Source organism: Eupeodes corollae, chromosome 2 (assembly GCF_945859685.1).
Source record: "Eupeodes corollae chromosome 2, idEupCoro1.1, whole genome shotgun sequence".
Classification (NCBI taxonomy): domain Eukaryota; kingdom Metazoa; phylum Arthropoda; class Insecta; order Diptera; family Syrphidae; genus Eupeodes; species Eupeodes corollae.
This window is the reverse complement of record NC_079148.1, coordinates 60,786,677-60,806,701: the sequence shown is the minus strand read 5'-3', so window position 1 is coordinate 60,806,701 and position 20,025 is coordinate 60,786,677. Positions and strand designations below refer to the sequence as shown.

General features: G+C 34.3%; 1 protein-coding gene across 2 annotated transcripts; it reads left to right on the top strand.

Moving 5' to 3' along the window:
• On the top strand, positions 1-14,549 carry LOC129946486 (autophagy-related protein 9A). Of its 2 annotated transcripts, none has more exons than XM_056056699.1 (14): positions 1-271; positions 352-530; positions 600-777; positions 1,656-1,857; positions 8,870-8,994; positions 9,064-9,191; positions 9,311-9,495; positions 9,566-9,744; positions 9,816-9,947; positions 12,742-12,895; positions 12,962-13,408; positions 13,465-13,802; positions 13,863-13,965; positions 14,028-14,549. In XM_056056699.1, exons 2-14 carry the CDS (start codon positions 374-376, stop codon positions 14,139-14,141), a joined length of 2,442 nt encoding a protein of 813 aa, XP_055912674.1. In that variant the 5' UTR covers positions 1-271; positions 352-373; the 3' UTR covers positions 14,142-14,549. The 2 variants fall into 2 exon arrangements, with proteins under 2 accessions (XP_055912674.1, XP_055912675.1); XM_056056700.1 differs by having other exon boundaries at positions 333-530.
• The last annotated feature ends 5,476 nt before the right edge of the window (positions 14,550-20,025 follow it).

Genomic DNA, 20,025 nt, shown 5'->3' with positions numbered 1-20,025 from the left:
GAATCAAATTTTTTTTCAATGCGACTGAAATTAGAAATAAATTCGTGACCGTGCGTGTGTTCCTCATTTAAAAGTAAAAAAAGTGGTTCAAAAATCTACAAAAAAGATAAAATAAAACGATATATAACAACTTCACTTGTTGATAAACGAAACAATCGAAAAATGGTAAATCCATTTGCGAATTTAGGCCGTGAATAGACACAAATCCAGTGACCTGCGTCAGGTTGTTTCTTTGTTTCCAAACAAAGATTATTTTCGACGACTTGTTTTGGTTAGAGTGACATTGAAATAACATCATTACTTGTGTGTTTTTCATCTTGTGCTAATAAAAGAATTTTCATTCTGTTTTAGAGAAACTAAGAGAATCAAAAGAATGGCCAATCCAGACGTGAACTACAAGTCTCTCAATGAGGGGGGCAATCCCTTTAGGAAAGATGAAAATTTGGCCGATATTGATAGTCCGAATGAAAATGAAGATACCCCTCGAACTAGTGGTATAATGATACACATCGTTCCGGAGACAAGTAGAAGTAATAATAACAATTGTATGCCTTGATTATGGTTGGTAATTTTTTGTTTTTGTTGGTGTATCATTTCAGCTAGATGGAATCATATTGAAGACCTTGATTCGTTCTTTACTCGGATGTATAACTATCACCAAAAACACGGATTCACTGTAATAGTTATGGACGGAATGTTTCAACTTATTCAGTTTGGATTTGTTGTATGGGTTCTGACTTTTACAGTGTACTGCGTTGATTATAAAGAGTTATTTGGGTATGATTCTTTTTATTATATATTTTACCAGCCCCTTCTTGTCTTATAAAGTGTCCATTTAGATGCGATTACTTTGACATATCCTCAAAGACTAATTCTCGTCATGAAAAGCGCTTCCTTAAATAAGCTGTTCGTATTTTGCATAAAAGTATGGTTGAGAGTTGTAAGTCGCCAGGCCATGGTTCACACGATCTGTTACGCAACCTACTTAATTAAATCACTAGTTTTTACCACTTCTTCATTTACTTTTTGATTTAGATAAGTACATTTTTTTCAGATTTTTTAAATAATTAATAATAATAACGATTTTCAAAACTTAAAACTCAAATTTTGAAGATGTAAATACACATACAGCAGCTTTTTTTTGTTGATTCTGAGGTAAAATATTTATTGTTTATTATTATTAAACAAGTATTTTGAAAATCTCAATTTTTTAAATTTGGTAAAAAGGTAAATTTGGAAACTAAGTTTTTTTTCAATTTTACCACTTTGGTTTTTACATTGATTCCTAGTGCTTTTTTCAAAAAACAAAAAAATTAGGCTTCTTTACGGAAACTTTTTGGACTAAGTGTATTCCTATAACGGCAAGGCATAGCTTTCATTATAAATTTTCAAAAAATAATTTAACAAAACAATCCTCTTTGCATAACAATATTTAAAGTTATGTTCCAATTTGTTAAACATATTTGGTCTGAACTTTATGAGTCTTAATTTTGGGGCGAAAAAAGCTTGATTTTTTTATAACCTAAAAGTGAAAATTCAGGGAAAACTGTTCAAGTTTTGGTTACACATGATAAAATCGTTTATGACACTTTATGAGATAAAAGAAGATATTTAAATTTAAAACTCATAAAATTTATTAATATTTTTCTTTATAGCGATGCTGGACGGAACAAAACTTCTATAAGCGACGTTACTAAACCTATTGGAGAATGTGTTCAAGGATTTACAGGCATAACATTTTTGGTTTTATTCATAGCAACTTTATTTTTTATGGTAAAGATGATCAAAATGATTTATCATATAACGCAATACTCAGATATGAAGAAATTTTATAATTCGGCTCTACAAATTGAAGATGTGAGTATTTTTTTGCAATAAAATATTAAGTTATGAATAGTTTTTAGTTAAGTTCCTTCATATCCATTCTTTAACTCGTCACTATGCTTCCTCGATAGTGACGTTCACGCCAGCGCTGATATCATCACAAGTTTGATTCTACTGGGAATGAGAACTTTTATCCCGAATGGGGTTAAAAGCAACAGACCAAAGGAAAACGCATGGTTCGATGCGAGCTGTAAAGAGGTTATTATTTTTACATGACCAAAAATTAGCAATGCCCCAAATTCAGTAAAAATGTTTGGTCATTTGTAAAAAAATATGAGGAATTCCTCCTCTTAATCGGTTCCTACGCTCGTTGTGAATGACACTCCATTTGTTAGCTCTATAGAGAAAGCAAATCTCTTTGCTAGGCAGTTCGCCGTCAATTCAACGTTGCCAGTGAGTGTTATGACTCCGCCTGTACTTGAACGAGTTAATGATTCTATCTGGCAAATCTTTTTTCGCACTCGTACTTTAGCGAGAGTCCTAAAAGATGTTAACATACATAAATCTGCTGGTCCGGATGGTATCCCCGCTATTGTTCTGAAGAGGTGTTCTTCATCGCTTGGAAAACCTTAGCGTTAGCTTTTTCATCTGCACTTATTGCACTTGATATTTCAAAAGTATTTGATAGGGTTTGGTATCAGGCTCTCTTATCTAAAATGCGTGCTTTCGGTTTTCATGAATCCCTCCTTCATTGGATTAGTAATTACCTTTCGAATCGTTCAATACGTATGTATTGGATGGATTCAAGTCTGAAAACCACAAAACAAAATGCTGGTGTACCCCAGGGCTCTGTTTTATCTGCAACACTCTTTCTCATTTTTATTAATTATCTCTTGTCTGCAACTTCTAATCCAATACATTGTTTCGCTGACGATAGTAGTCTTAGCTTTTTATATTCGTTTTCAGATTCACACCCCTCTTCTTCGGACATGGAAATGCAACGACAAAATATGATAAGCTCATTAAATTCGGTTCTAAACAGCCTTGTACAGTGGGGAATAAGAAACCGCGTAGAATTTAATGCTTTGAAAACGCAATGCTGTCTTGTATCGTTAAAGCGAAATATACCCCCCTTGCCATTATCCATAAATGGCACTAGCATCGAGGAAACTGACATCTCGATATTCTCGGTATGTGTATCACCAACCACCTTTTGTGGAACGATCAAATACGCGACGTCGCCAAAAATGCCGCAAGATGTTTGGGTTTTCTAAGGCGATGCAAGAAGTTTTTCTCCCCCTCTGATCTGGCTGTCATTTACAAGACTTATATAAGTCTTAAGTACTTAAGTCTCTTGGATAGTATTGAACGTAGAGCATTTAGATTGATTGGTGATATTATCATCATAAGATCATTTACGTCACTCGAACATCGTCGAAATGTTTCTTGTCTCACCCTCTTTTAACGTTATTTTAATGGTTTATGCTCTAGAGAAATAGCCAGCTGCATTCCTCCCCTTAAACAATTCAACCGTAATACTCGCGCTTCTAGGAATGTTCATTAATATACCCTCGAGCCCAACTACGGTCGTACTGTCAAGTACAGAGATTCGTTTTTTAGCCGTACTATGCGAATGTGGAATGCCTTACCACACTCTGTCTTTCCAAGTCATTGCAATATTCAGGAATTCAAAACCAATGTGCACCGACATTTCCTTTCAACCCGTCTCTCCCTTTCCAAGTGCTCACACTGTGTCTACATAATAAGGGTAGTAAATTCCTTTGAGTGTCCGCTTATTATAAAAAAATAATTGCTGGCCAAAAGTTGTGCTCACAAGCTAATTGACTTCAATAATTCTTAGGTTTGATTTTATGATTTAAAGATTGGGATTTTTACTTATTATACTAAGTAACACGTTGACGTAGTGAAAGTTGGATTCTTCATCCATATTTTTTGTATTGTGTTTAAGTGTGGGTAAATCGATTTCGTAATAATTAGTTTTTATGAATATTGATTGTTAATTCAGATTTTTGTATGACCCTATTTGCAAGTCTTTAATATAAAAGCCACGTTTTTAACCATTTATTTCAAATTCTCCATCTATCCAGTATAAACTAGTTCAAAATGCGAAAAGTTGCACAAACCACAATTGAAAAACTTTCTGCTATCATCAATCTTTTTAAAGAAGCAGATCATAAAGGCAAATTGCTTCGCAGTTAAAGGTATCGAAGTGCTTCGATCAACTTGCTATTGAGCCGTTTTTAGTAAAAACAAACAAACGAAACCGGCAAAAAACAGCACCGGAAATACGTGCGGAAATAAATACAATATAAAACAAGCCACTGTCATTGACAATGGTCAAAAGTTAGCTTAAAGATGTCCTGAACTATTAAGACGAGAGGTGGTTCGAAACCCTTTTCTTAAACCAAATGGCAAAGTGAAACGGTTAGAGTAGGCCAAAGAGCATGGAGACTGGATAGAAGAAGAATTTAGCAGAGTTTTATGGAGCAATAAATCTATGTTAGATGTATTTGGCACAAAAGTGACAATTTTCGTTTGACGCAACAATGAACAAAAGATTTTTCCCCGCTTTATGGTTTCTACCGTCAAGCATAGAGTTGATTTTGTAATGGTCTTTGAGTGGTATTGTAGATTTGACTCGCGTTATTGAAAGAAAATAACTATGAGGCGTTCAAGAAGATATTAGAAGAAAGTGCTGTGATCTTTGGATTAGGATTAATTGGCCAATGATTCAGATTTCAACAGGGCAATGGCCAAAAACACACGTTTGGACTTATCCGGGTCACTTAATGAGAAGACGAAGAAATCTAACAAGTCATAGCATGGCTGCGGCAATCACCATAGTGTTTTAACCTTGTTGAGTTATTGTTTGAGGAGCTTTAATGATTCGATATAAGAATCTAAATTGTTGAATATATTACAAAAGTGCTGGAACAATATAAGTACAACATAAAACAATTAAAAAACTTATTTATAGAATACTCAGAATTACAAAAACTCAATAAGCAACGTAACTCAATAAGTTCTGAGCTATATATTTGACGACGACGCCATCTTCATAAGTTTAGCAATAATCTACACTTTGAATTACATTTCGATCATAGTCAAATTTTGGACAACTGTGTAAAAGCAAAGTGTTTGTTTTTACTAAAAACCATAATTATATACTTTTTCTCTACATAATAAAATACCAAAAACAAACCTTCTTGAGTTTTGCACTTTAAAATACCCTTATAGATTTATTTTTGTATATATTTTAAGATAAGGTAGTTATTTATTTAACAGCTCAGTAGCTTCAATCTTATTTTTTCTAAAATCTTTTATTTTGTTTGTTCTTAAAGGAATAAAAGCAAATATTTATTTGACATACTTACCTTAATTTAATCTTGAAATATTCTATTTATATACATACATATGTATATATTCTATATTTTTGAATGGTTTATGTTTGTGAATGGCCTGCTATATTTACAAAGTACTTTATTTATTTTGTCAACACATTGTATATTTATATATAAGAAAAAAAGGGGAGACTGAGAAGCGCGCGTTCAAGGAGATAAAGGGATGTCATAACAAGAATGAGGCTCGTAAATTTTACCAAAAGGTGAAAAATAACACCTTTTAAGGGTATAAGGCTACAAGCCACTCACCGAAACCTGTAAAGACGATCAGAGGAATATCGTAGTACATCCGCATTATATTCTGAGAGCATGGTTAAAGGTTAAAGTGGTTGTCCATGATGGAATCGGACACACTTAGGCCAGTTTAATGGCCCATTGTGATACCACATGAATCTTGAGGCTTCCTCCTAAGCTCAATGCAACCAGTTTGAGCTGATTATGCTGATATGATTTAGATCGTTAAAGAAGAATTCTGCTAGGTAACTTGCGTTTTCGAGCCAGAACAGCGCATGTACAGAGAAGCTAAAAACTTGTTTCCTCCTCTTCCTCGTCCATACAGCTTCTATTAAAGTCATTTGAGAAAACGCCTAGCCGCGTGGTGTGCTTTCCTATTAGACAGTGTCCGGTTATGACACCTATTATCGAGCTTACATACGATTTGCTTAGAGATAGCAAGCACCGTGATCGCTTTAGATCTAGTGTTGGCCAGATGTTTTTTGTGACCTGACATGTATTCCACCTTGTGCTTGCATTGCAAGTAGCCATTAGTATGCCAGCATTTGCCAAACGTAGTAAAATGGGCTGTACTGTACCGTTCCTGGCCAGCTTATCTGCCTAACAGTTACCTGAATTTTCTATGGCCCGGCACCTAGCAAAGATCAATATTGAACTTTTGTGCCCATTCAACACGAGCGGTTTGCCGCGGTGTCCTTCCAGCCTTCTCAGCTTCTACAACTCGATAACTTCTACGTTCAAAGTAGAAGACACTATATAACGGCGTAACGAATCAAATTCCGCTGTAAGGGAGATACAAGTAGAACTAGCCTAGGCGACGCAGATCAACAATTCCGCCTACCAGGCCGAAACTGGAATCCAACAAAGCTGCTGGAGCTGACGGCATAGCTGCTGAATTGGAATTCTTCAGAGCAGCAGGCAATGAGTGAAAAGAGACCCTCTGAAATGCACCAACTACAGAGGCGTCAGTCTCCTGAACAACGCATATAAGATCATTTCTGCCGTATTATGTACACGTCTGAAGCCCATTGTCCACAGCCAGTCAGACCAGGAAAATCCACCACTAACCAAATATTTACATGACGACAGATCTTGGAAAAAATCCCAGGAACTTAAAATCGATACCCACCATCTCCTTATCGATTTCAAAAACGCATATGACAGCAATTAAAGGGAAGAGCTTTACAGAGCAATGTCTAGTTATGGCATCCCTGTCAAACTTGTTCGTTTGTGCAGAATGACGATGGAGAATGCACCCTGTTCTATCAAGGTCGCAAAAAGTCTCACCGATGCGTTTGATATCAAAAAATGTTTAAGATGCGATGCACTGCCATGTGACTTCTTTAACATCGTTCACTTCTAAAGAAGTGTGCAAAACTCTATTGTTCAAAAACTATTGAGATTGATATTTGGTGTGATGCTGTTAGTTGGTCACATCCAGACATTTGTATTTAATTGACTTCCATTGAAGATAGGATTCGCGCGCTGTTCGCATTTGTAAAGGAAAAAAAACGGTTTTATAAATAGAATGTAACGAAATTACTCCAAATTGTAATAAACTTTTGGTATGTGTTTTATGGGTTTTGTGTTTAAAATGGTATGTTTAAGGGGTGTAAATTAGTTTTACGAGTAAATACTTTTTTAAAATATATCTTCAATGATTTTAAATAACGTAAAAATAACAGAAATAGATCGCACTTCAAATTTATAAAATTAGGATATTTATTATTATTAAAATGTTTATACATACATTTAAGTTGAGGGTTGTAAGAAATTTATTTACATTTTTGATATTTGAGGGTGGGGTTTTTCAATACGTCATAGATCGATATATTTTTGAAGATTGATGAAAGGGCAGGTTTCGATGATTGACAGTTTTCGAGGAGGTGAGTTAAACTCGGTGGATTGTTTTTGTTTAGAAGGTGTTTGTGAGTTGCTGAAGTGTGACCAAGTCTTAAGTGGATGTAGTTAGAGATTTTTTGTTTTGATACGTTTGTAGGGTATTGAGGATAGGTTTTATGTTCATTAATTTTTTTATAATGGTGGTGGTATAGGATCCATTCGATATCTTGTTTTCTTCTCAAGGTGTCCAGTATTTAGGTTTTCAGGTCTTTTTTGGTGTATATATTGAATTTATACACAGGTGATTTGTTGGTAGAGTTTGCTGCTGTATCAGCTTCTTCGTTTCCACGTATTTTAGAATGGCCACATCAGTTTTATTTTATTCGGCTTCATTATTATCTTGTTCCTTATCGCGGAAATAAGATCTGAATCGTTGTTTGGACATTTAACTGCTTTCAGGACTGATATGCTATCAGAGCATATTACGAACTTATCGTTGGAATTCCTTATTGATTTGGTTGCTTGCAGAATAGCAAACGCTTCTGCGGTGAAAATAGAAGCATATTCCGGGATGCCAATATTGAGGATTTGGCCATCTTCAAATGTAACTGCAAATGATGTATTATCTTTTGATTTGGATCCATCAGTGAAGATAAATTTCCAGCCTTTAGTTTTAAGTTCTGATGAAATACTTGAGTGATTGGTATACTGCATTGCTTGTATTTGTTTTACTGTAGTGAGCGAGGCTCAATACAAATGAATCGGCTTTTATTTTCCATGGAGGATATGATATAAAATTGAGTATTTTGTAGTTTTTGTTGGTATATCCATTTCCCGAGCTTTGTCGAGGATTGTTTTTAAAGCAGATGAAATACGTTTCTTGTACTTAAGGTTCATAGCTTGATGAATGTCTTTATCGATAACTGAATTCGTGGAGAAGACCAATTTTACAACTAAGTTCGAGATGGTTTGTTCGAAACGTTGCTCAACAGAGGGAATACCTGCTTCCGCAAGAATATTTTTGAGTGGTGTTGTAGGAAAGGCGTTGATGCTCCTTCTAGCTGCTTGTTGGAAGCTTGGTTGTATTATTCATAGCGTTGTTTTTGGGGAACTGCCATAAATGTAAATTCCGATAAATTCGATTTTACTTAATAGTAACATTTTGGTAATATATGAGACAGTGTTAATGTGGACATGTACGTGGCAGAACCAATAGTCTTCGCAGCTAGGCTCTCTCCTTTTGTATGTATATTATCTTGTAATTTTAATTACTAGTTAATAAAATATAATAATAATAATAATAGGATATTTATGTTGCACAATGTAGTTGAGAATGAGAACAATTAAAACCAGCTGTAGACAAAAAATTTAAAACTTCTTTTCTAGCAATGGTCTTCGTGATCTTTTTTCGATTGTTTGTTTTTGGACGAGTAAAAGCTGATAACATATAATGTTTTTTTGTAGGCAAATATTTATGATTCATATGTAAATTATAATTCCAATAAAAACTAATTTAATTTTGACATTAAATATTTACTATATTTCAGAATGAACTTGACAATATAACATGGCATGAAATCAAAAAGAAAATCCGAGAAGTTCAATCGGAGCAGCACATGTGCATAGATAAGGAACAACTTACAGAACTAGATATTTACCATAGAATTCTTAGGTAAATTTGTCTTTATAGTTTTTTTTATCTTAAATTTGCATTGAATGTATATTCTTGTTTTCTTTTTAGATTTAAAAATTATATGGTTGCTTTAATGAATAAGAACTTATTGCCAGTACGTTTTCGTATACCAATATTGGGTGAATTTGTATCTTTAAGTCGCGGTTTGACTTATAATATAGACTTTATATTATTTCGTAAGTATTGATTTAAGTTTTAAAATATACAAATCCAAAAAATTAAAAAAAGAAGATGACTTTGCCAAATTGTTGTTCATGAATTATAACAAAAGTAAATCTAACTTAATGAATTTCAGGTGGTCCAGGGTCTCCTTTTCAAAACAATTGGCAATTACGGGACGATTACACTCAGCGAAGCAATCAAGTTGAATTAGCACAACGCCTTTCGAAACAGATTATGTGGGTGGCAATTGCCAATTTAATTCTTGCTCCAGTTATCTTCCTTTGGCAATGTATCTATTTTTCATTTCAATACGTTAATGTAAGTGAACCTAAACGATAAAAATAAACTTTCTGGTTAAAATCACATTTTAAACCATAATATTTCATAGATATTGAAAAAAGAACCAGGCGCCTTAGGAATGCGGACATGGTCAAATTATGGTCGACTTTATTTAAGGCATTTCAACGAACTAGAACACGAATTAGATGCTCGCTTAAATCGTGCTTACGAACCAGCTGACCGTTATCTTAGTTCGTTTTCCTCACCAATAATGAATGTTATTGCGAAGTATGTTTAAAGGGAACTATATTATTTGATTGTGAGCAAACAATAACAAAGCGTTTGGTATTTCGTTTCAGAAATATACTGTTTCTTTCTGGTGGTATTCTATTTCTCATCTTGGCTCTTGGTATCTATGATGAATATGTATTCCAAGTGGAGCATGTCCTTACAATTATTGCTGTACTGACTGGAATTGGAGTAGTTTGCAGGTAAGATTATATATTATTTATGGCGTGATGGTGAGGAAGTTATCGCATATCAGACAAAGAGGCCATGAGTTTAAACATGTTTCTATTTAAGTCACAAGCGTCCTATAATTTTCTTAAGTGAGGAGAAACAGTGGGAGGATGGAAATTCCATTTGGTTTCGATTGTTGTTTATTGTATTTGTTTGCAGTCGATGTTTGCGGCTTTCTGCATTCTTTGCAACACGTTGTTAGCTCAAACAATGTTTTTTCTTCTCTTTAACAGAGTGATCAGTTAAAAAATTCAGGTCTTTTATTCCGCTGTTGATATACATAAGTATAAAATTGTGTTGGTCTCATTTTTCTTTTAACCTTCAGACTAGGCAGGAATGAAGTTCGAAAGTTTAAGAGCAGGTGAAACGGAATTCACAAGTTCATAAACGTAAACATCATAGTGGAACAGCAGTCAATGGTGAGGATATGGAAAGACGACTTCTGCAGACTGTATAACGTCGATGTCGGACCGAATTCCGCTGTCAGTCAGGATGATCCATTCAAGATAGACGACGAAAACCAACAATCCCGACTTAGACGAAGTAAAGATTGTCATATCTAAGCTGAAGTCTAAAAAACCGCTGGAGCAGATGGCTTGAATGCCGAGCTCTTTAAATCAGCTGGAGTTAATTTGGTTATGACCATGCTCCAACTTATCTTTAAGATATAGTCGGAAGAAAGAATGCCCGATGAAAGGAACCTCAATATTGTTTGCCCGATTCGGAAAAAAGGAGACCCTCTAAACTGCACAAACTATAGAGGAATCAGTCTTCTTAACATCGCTTACAAAATCTTCTCTGCCGTAATATACGTCTAAAGCCAATCGTCAACAACCTGATAGGTCTTTATCACTGTGGTTTTAGACCAGGAAAGTCCACAGTCGGTCAAATATTCACATTAAGGCAGATTCTCCAAAAAACCCAAGAACATCAAATCGATACCCACCATCTTTTCATCGATTTCAAAGCCGCATATGACAGTATCTACAGGGACGAGCTGTATAGAGCCAAGTCTAGTTTTGGCATCCCTGCCAAACTCGTCCGTTTGTGCAGGATGACCATGGAGAATTCACGATGCTCCATAAAGGTTGGAAACCACTTAACAGAACCTTTCGATGTCAAAAAAGGTTTTAGACAAGGTGATGCGTTGTCATGCGATTTTTTAACATCGTACTTGAAAGAATAGTGCAGAGCTCTCACTTCAACACTAGAGGAACTATCTTTCAAAAGTCTGTCCAATTACTAGCATATGCTGATGACATTGACATAATCTGAAGAACTCAGATTGCTGTCAATGGTTCTCTTGTGAGTATTGAGGCAGTGGCGGCAAAAATGGGTTTAACGGTTAATGAGGGCAAAACAAAGTACATGCTGTCGTCAAGAAAGGACTTACAACACCGATGTCTCTTCCAAAACGCCACCATCGATTGACGTAATTTTGAAGTAGTCAAGGAATTCGTCTACCTAAGCTCCGCTATTAACGCAGAAAACAACAATAGCTCTAAGACCAAACGAAGAATAACTCTTGCTGACCCATGTTTCTTTGAGCAATTGAGTAGCAAAGTTCTCTCTCGAGGGACCAAAGTGTTGCTATATAAGACCCTCATCATCCCCGTCCTGCTATACGGTGCAGAAGCATGGACTATGACAAAAGCAGATGAAAGCACCTTGAGTCGTGATCTACGATCCCTTGTTCATAAAAAAGGAGTGGAGGAGAAGATGGAACGCTGAACTGTACGGACTATACAGCAGCGTAGATTTAGTCAGAAGGGTAAAAGTTCAACGACTAAGATGACTGGGTCACGTAGAGCGCATGAAACCCATGTTCCGGCTCGGAAAGTCTTCTAATCCACCCCCACTGGACAACGCATAGAGGAAGACCGCGGTTCAGGCACAAATGGAAAGTGACCTCACCCAACTTGGAGCGCGAAACTGGAGACATCTAGGGACCGAGCTAGATGGAGAAGTTTGTTGGGGTGAGGCCCCAGTTCACATAGGACTGTAGCGCCACCTTAAGTAAATAAGTTAAGATTATCCGAATAGACCCAAAGCAATACATTTTTCAAAAATGTACTACTCGGATATTATGAAGGGCAATATGTTTTCAATTTGTATCGTTAAATTAAGCCATAAGTAACAGAATTCGTAAGTATGTCGCAAGGTTCGTCCAAACGTGTACACAATTTCTTGCAGTTTATTTTGTATGCAACCCGTGGAACAATATAACCAGGATTGTTGTAAGATGAATCGAATATTGGTCAATGGCATAAGCTGAAGGTTTCACATAATTCTTTCTGTCGCATTTTTCAAAGTTGTTATTACCTCTTTATCAATACACCGGAAAGACCTAGAAAATACTTCGGTTGCCCTTAGACCATGACTGAAAACCTAATTTAAGAATACAAAAATGCATACAGTCTAGAGACCACCTGATCACCAAATTGTGTTTTTAGCTGCCTTTAAAAGTTATCTGTTATAAAACAGTAGTAAGCTTTCAGTAATACAACCTTTTAAGATATGTCCCTTATTGAGCAAAGTTCGCCATCTTCTTATTGACCATCTACTCGGAAAAGTTCCTCCAAATTTACCCAGGATTTCCCTTTTTTTTAAATAAACTCCAATTGGTGATAGTACAACATTTTTGGTGGAACAGTCCAATTATATTTTTTTATATTAAATAATATTTAATTAAATATAAATAACAAACAATTATTTATCTGATCACAGTCCCTTAATAAGTTTTTAAATTTCGTTATCCATTTACAGAACTCTTATTCCAGACGAGAACAGGATATGGTGCCCCGAGCAATTATTGACTGCAGTACTCGCACATGTACACTACCTTCCATCTGAATGGAAATGCTTCGCACATACAACTCAGGTCCAACAAGAGTTTGGACATTTCTTTCAATTCAAAGCGGTAACAAGCATAACAAAAAGAAATAATTCTTCACACAACCAATCATTTTTGTTTCTATATTTTTAGGCTCATTTATTGAATGAAATATGTAGCCCCCTTATTACACCATTTATTCTTCTATTCGTCTTTCGTCCTAAAGCTCTAGAAATTGTGAAATTCTTTCGAAGTTTTACAGTTACTGTAAAAGGAGTGGGTAATGTGTGCTCTTTTGCACAAATGGATGTTCGAAAACATGGTAATCCAGAATGGCAATTATTGAATGTAAACAAAGAAAAGATTCCAGCTGAAGATGAGGGTCAACACTATGCAGTGGAAAATGGCAAAACTGAGCTATCACTTGTACACTTTACATTAACAAATCCTGAATGGAGAATGCCACCAGATGCTAAACACTTTATGAAGGGTATTCGCAAGAATGCCATTCAAGACTTGATGCGCGCCAAGACATCAGAATTGGAAAATAATACCGCAATGGCTGAGAGTTTAGTTTCTTTCGGTACAATTGGTGAAGAGGTAGGAAAACGGTCTCAAATGATTTGTGTTTCAACTAATTTAATCGATACTTTTAGTATTCATCTGTTGCCAATTCGATATTTAACAATCATCACATTGTTGGAAGTGTAATTGGACGTTCGGTTCATCCTATTCGTAAGCCAACTCCTATGGCAGGTCCGTCTTCTGCTGCTGCTGCAGCAGCCGCTGCCGACTCCTCCACTAGAACGTTTGACTTTGAACAAATGTTGCAGCAGAATTTGGAAGATGCTTCTACAACAACCGAACAAGAGAACGATGATTTTTCCCCATCTATGATGCAGAGGTCTACCGCTCCAATGGACAGAAGTGTACGCTTTGGTGTGAGGAGAAGCGAAGGGCGTCCAGAGGGTCCCGCAGACAGTCTTTTATACAGGTATAAATCAGGTTTATACGATCAAAATTAAATTCTTTCTAAATTCTCGATTAACTTCAGCATCTACGGCCTGGATTCCCATTTAGGATTTAACCCAGCTGATCTGACTACAGCAGATATGTGTTTGAGTACGCTATATCTGCATGAAGTTCATCGCAGAAGGGTAAATACATAAGTTTGATGGTTAAAAGCTATTTATATATAATATTCTTTTTCGTTTAATAGATGAAATCTCGTCCTATAAGAAGAAACCTACCAGGACGGGGAGCTACAACTCAATCTGTAATAACAGCCAATGTCGCTGAAAGTACTCCGCTGCTACATACACACCGGTCATAGCACAAGGCTGAGTGGATCTGAAGTCTACTACCAAAACAAACTAAGAACAAAATAAGAAATAATATTTTTTGCTACCCAAATGTTTTATCATTAATAATTCTCAAAAATGAATCTGCCACCACTATGAATATTCGACCATGTTTTGTGGTAAGTTAAATCATCAAAAATTGCCAATTTCTTAACGATGATAAAGGAGGTTGAAAAAAAAGAAGAAGAAACAAAAAACAAACATAGAAGACGCCACAGCCATCTAGTCTAATGCTGCATTTCAAAGAAGAGAAAAGAGAATAACAAAATAATCACAATAATTTGAGACCTGTAATTGCAGCATAATATTTTATTTTCATACAAAAATATTTTTTTAACATGAGATATATACATACAAGTCAACGAAGGCAAAATAAAACATTTAGTTGCGTATTTAAAAAAAAAAGTTTAAATCAACATAAAGAATCAATCCGATTAAGATGTAATTTCAACTTATTTTTATCGTCCTGTAAATAAAAAGAAAAACGTTTATCATTAAAAAATGAATATTATAATTTGCTTTTATTTTATTATATACCAATCTGGAAAAAGTTAAACTGTAATTTAGAAGGTATGATAAAGGTGGTAGTAAGCCAGTTGCTTTCAAATTTCACGTAAACCATGGGACTTTTGGGAGTATATGGCAACAAAGGTTTTAACTATAGCAACATTTGTCCATACAGCGACAAACCTAAACTAAAGGAACTATTATACCAAAGACCAATCATAGCGAATAATTCACTTAACAATATGAAAATTCTCCTTTTTTTTTAAACGATTAACTTTGAGTGGATATAAATGTGTGTCTGGTGCCTTTCAATTTAAATTATGGACATACTATTGTAAACAATAGAAAAAAAGTATAAATAATTTAGTTTTTCCAGCTAAGTGAAGAGTTTTTGTTTTATTTTTTTCAAAAATAAACAAATTGTTCATAGTTTACTAAACGCCAAAGTACTTAGTTCTTTTCAAATATGATTTTAGTGCTAAGTTTAAAAAAAAAGTTGTTAAACCAGGTCTCAGGTCGGGCACTACGTAGACCAGGTCTCATATATTTTTGCCAGTTCTTCCTTTTACCAATACCCAAAAAATTGTATGACATTTTCATTTTTTTGATAACAGTTTTCTTTTTTTCACAATTCGTAATATTCCGATAACGATGGAATTCTTGATAGGGCTGAATTTTATTATAGTTTAGGCGCTTTGCTTAGGATGGTTAAAAGCAGATTTTATTTTAAATATTCAATTCCATAAATGACCACTCATTTACACGCCATTTTTAAACAATGAACCTTTGTAAACATTTATTTTTCATTTTTGAAGACTTCTGTTATATGTATAACAAGTAAAACACTTATTACTATGTTGTGCTCTTGACAAGGTCTTAACAGAGACTGCTCTTTATTGAGTATTCAAATAAAGCTTAACGATATCATATACATATACTTATATGTATAATATATAACATCTCCCCTTTTATATTTTAGATATAGATATTTACAAAATGAATAATAATCTTATAATAGAATAGGTAATAGTCTTAATTAAATTCATAATATTTTTTTTTTTTTAGTAAGAACATAATTAAAAGTTTTTGTAATTCAAATTAAGCCATTAAAGAAGCAAAGTTATTCATTGAACAATCTTCAATAATTCAATACAAATTTTTCCATTAAATTAAATAATATAATTAATTTTTTAATTTATCCATATTTAAATTTCTATTTTTTTTTGTTTTTAATTAATTTTATTTGTTAACATACATTTTAATATACAGTTTTTTACATTATGTATATTGCCACCGTTCAGGTTGCTTTATTAGTCGACCACTCCTTGTTGTATAATGTTTCTTTTGGTCGTTCTTGCTTGATGCTTCAACATTGACTAAGGTTGATTAATTATTTAAAAAAGATTTTTCCTTATTGACCGCAAAAATCGTTATAAAAAGACAAAATTTGTTGTTGTTTTTAAAATTTTAATGCTTTTTTGAATAATTGTCGTCCGCTGATGATGGTTCCGCAGTTGAGAATAATAATATAGATATATATAAATCTGACCACAAACCTGGCTAAATCATCACAAAATTAATTGTGAATTTAATTAATTGACTAAGGTTGGTTTAATTTTCAAGTTATCTTCAGTGACAAGGGGTGAATCGGATTGTGGTTCTGGATTAGGTGGAATACTTGAATTTAAGTTTGGAAAACTATTTTCATCTGATGTTTTTTTATGTGGCTCTAAAGATGAAGGTCTCAAATGCAAGGAAAGAAAAAACGCCTTAAAGACTTATCATATTCTGTTCTTAAAGTGTAGGATCTTGGATTTGTGTCTTTTTTTATAATTTTGGCTAGTTCCCATATTTTTCCATTTTGATATGTCACATTTTGACCTTCAGAGAATTCTTTTTCCTTATTTCGGCCTATCTTACGGCCATGGTAGTATTTATAACGATTTTGATTCTTTTTCAATTCTTCATCTATGCCTTAAACAACGAATGGAGTCAGACTTTTAGGACTAATGGGCAACTTTGGACATAATAATCTGCTCATAAGCATTTGAGATGGTGTGTATGAGAAGCCTGTAATTTGTGTATTACGATACGCTAAGAGGGCACTTTGAAAATCTTTGTTATCGTCTTCACATTTTTTCATAATTGATTTTGCAATTGAAACTGCCTTTTCAGCAAGTCCATTAGATCGAGGATATCTTGGACTCGAAAAAACAGTAGTAAAATTCCATTCTAATGAAAACTGTTTAAATTCAAATGAATTAAAGGGAACGTTATCGGTAACCATTATTTCTGGCACACCATGAGTGGAAAAGATCGATTTTAATTTTGTAATCACCTCACATGCAGTTTTGTTTTTTAATTGTTTTACATCTATCCACTTTGAATAATAATCTATTACAGTGAGAAACGATCTAGAACCATAATCAAATAAATCACATGCCACTTTATTGAATGGCAAAAGTGGTATTTCATGAGGAATCAGTGGTAATTTTAGTTTCGAAGTTTGAAACTTTTCGCATGTTCTGCAATTAGGTATGAGTTCATAAATGTCTTCATTAATGTTTGGCCAGTAAAACAGAACTCTTGCAGCACTTTTAGTTTTACATATTCCCATATGGCTTTCATGCAATTTTATTATTATTATTAATATTTATTAACAAGCAATTAAAATTACAAGCTAATATAAAATTTAACAAGCCTAGCTGCAGAGACTATTGGCTTATTTGCTTGAAAGTTCAAGTTACAATTTTTGCTTTTTTGAGAAACTCAGTAATATTATTTATATTTGTTAAGCTGGGATTTTTGAGGATTTCATATACGGGAATATTGTTGAAAATTTTTTTAATTATGGGCTGCGTCAACAGACAATGTACCAAAATATGTTTTAGATCAAGGTGGGTGTTGCAAGTGGAGCAGGTTTGAGGGTCGTTTTTGTTGAGGAGGTGTTGGTGGGAAGCAGTAGTGTGTCCAAGTCGAAGTCTAGCGAAGTTGGTTATTTTTTGTTTCGAACAGTTAGTAGGGTAAATCGGCGTAGATTTTAAGGGGTTTATATCCTTGTAGTGATGATGATATAGGCTCCAGTCGTGACTATTTTTTGCAGAAGATATCTTTCCGGTATGCTTGAGGAGATCGGATTTGGTGAAAATGTTGAAGGTGAGTACAGGTTCGTTTTTGGCTGAGTTCGCTGCACTGTCGGCATATTCGTTTCCAAGTATTCCAACATGGCCTGGAGTCCACATTAGTTTAATGTTTTTCAATTTTATGAGTTGATATCTGATTACTGATATGATTTCGGTGTTGTTGTTTGCGTTGTGAATTGCATTGATTACTGAGATGCTATCGGAGCATATAATGCATTTTTCAGAGAGATTGGCTGCAGCTTTAGTAGCTTGAAGTATGGCAAATGCTTCAGGTGTAAAGACGGAGGCAAAATCTGGGAGAATACCAATGCTTATGGTTGATCCGTTTTCATCAGTCACCGCATAAGATGTGGTGTCCGGAGTTTTAGAGCCATCGGTGAAGATAAATCTCCATCCGTCAGATCTAAAGTCAGAGGCGATACATGAAAAAAGTTGGCGATATGTGCTGTTTGCTGTTTTTAGTTTTTTATATTTGGTTAGATCCAATATCAGCGATTCAGGATTGATGAACCATGGCGGGTAGCGTGGGGCTGTGAGTCGTTCTCTTTTGGTTGGCAGGTTGTTAAGCCTTGATTCTTTAACAATTGTACCGATGGCGGATGGAATACGTTTAGTTAGTTTTTGATTCGATGTTTTTTTGATGTCGTTGTCGATGATGGAATTCTTGGAGAATACTAGTTTTGCGAGCATTCTTAAAGTTAGTGTATCTCTTCGTACTTCGATGCTGGGGAGGCCTGCTTCAGTTAGGATATTTTTTATTGGAGTTGTTGGAAAGGCGTTTATGCTTCTTCTAGCTGCTGTGTGGTAGATGGGTTTGATGATGTTTAAAACATACTTTGGGCAGTGACCATATATAACCAGCCCATAATCAATTTTACTTAGAACTAAAGTTTTGGTTATGTATGAAAGGGTGTTAATATGTACATTGCTTTTATATGTTGCTAAATATCTTATTATGTTAGTTCGTTCATGCAATTTATTTAACATTTTCCGACGCAAAATGCGAGGAACAATAATTCTATTTTTGAAAGATAATAAACTATTTTCAAAGTATATGTCATGCCGAATAGGCCAGTATTTTTTAATATAAGGGATTATTTTTTTATAATTTACAGGCCAGCCCTTACAACATGCATCAATTAAGGAAGCTAATTCCTGGTCTTTCACTGTCTCAGACTTAATCTCCTCTTGACGGTCATAACTAACATTAATGGAATAAACCATTTCATTTAGCTCGCTATCTACTTCAACAGAGTTGTCCTCTATAAATGATCTGGATAATGTATCTGCAATATATAAGTATTTTCCTGGAACGTATTTAACGGAAATATTATAGGGCAGCAACTTAAGTTTAATTCTTTGGAGCCTTTTTGAATGAACTTCACTTATTAGTTTATCAAAAATTGCCACAAGAGGTTTGTGGTCTGTTAAATCCTAAAGATTGCGCCATGTTATATAACAAGTAAAACACTTATTTCTATGTTGTGCACACACAGCATTTATTTAAACATTCCGAAAGGTTAATAAATACTCAGGTGAAATTCATTTAAGCCGAACGAATTAATGTTCGATAAAAGAGCTTTATGGTTCGGTGAGATAAACCATGAGAATACCAGTAGATGTTCTTACTCACAATGGTGCGAGAGCGGAAAAAAGTCTTTTGAAAAAGTCATATCTACCCTTTTAAACTTTATGTTTAAGTACTCTTAAATAACCCGAGCGTATGATTTAAAAATATTTTTTACACTTATAAATTGTATGTTCTGATTTACAAACCCTCAAAGTTGAAAAATAGTTTTACTCAAATCGCGAACCGTATTTTCAACAAATTTTGAGATGATATTTTCCAAACTTCCTTTAAATAAATTCTCTACCTTCTTTAATAATTTAATTGGTCCATTTTCGATTACCTAAACAAAAATATTGATTATTTGTAAAAGATACCTTCTATAAGTAGTTTGAAGCAGATGTGGAAGTTATGCTGAAAATGTTTCACTGAATCGGATTTCAAAAAACTCTTTGTTTACCAAAAAGTTTGATTTCCTCGGTTTTAATTGTCAGAATAAACTGGTTAAGCCCATTATTTGAAGAAAAAATATCAAACTTTATTTTAACAATAAAACAAAATTAATAACCAGGTCTGAGAATTTCAACCATTTATTTCTTTGAACTCAAATTTTCTCGAAAACATCACACGAAAAATAAT

Bases quoted from the DNA above. Each gene is read 5' to 3' on its own strand.
- LOC129946486 (XM_056056699.1), top strand. From the start codon at position 374: ATGGCCAATCCAGACGTGAACTACAAGTCTCTCAATGAGGGGGGCAAT. The intron at 531-599 runs GTAATAATAACA...GTATCATTTCAG, and splicing joins CGTTCCGGAGACAAGTAGAA to CTAGATGGAATCATATTGAA. The intron at 12,896-12,961 runs GTAACAAGCATA...CTATATTTTTAG, and splicing joins ATTTCTTTCAATTCAAAGCG to GCTCATTTATTGAATGAAAT.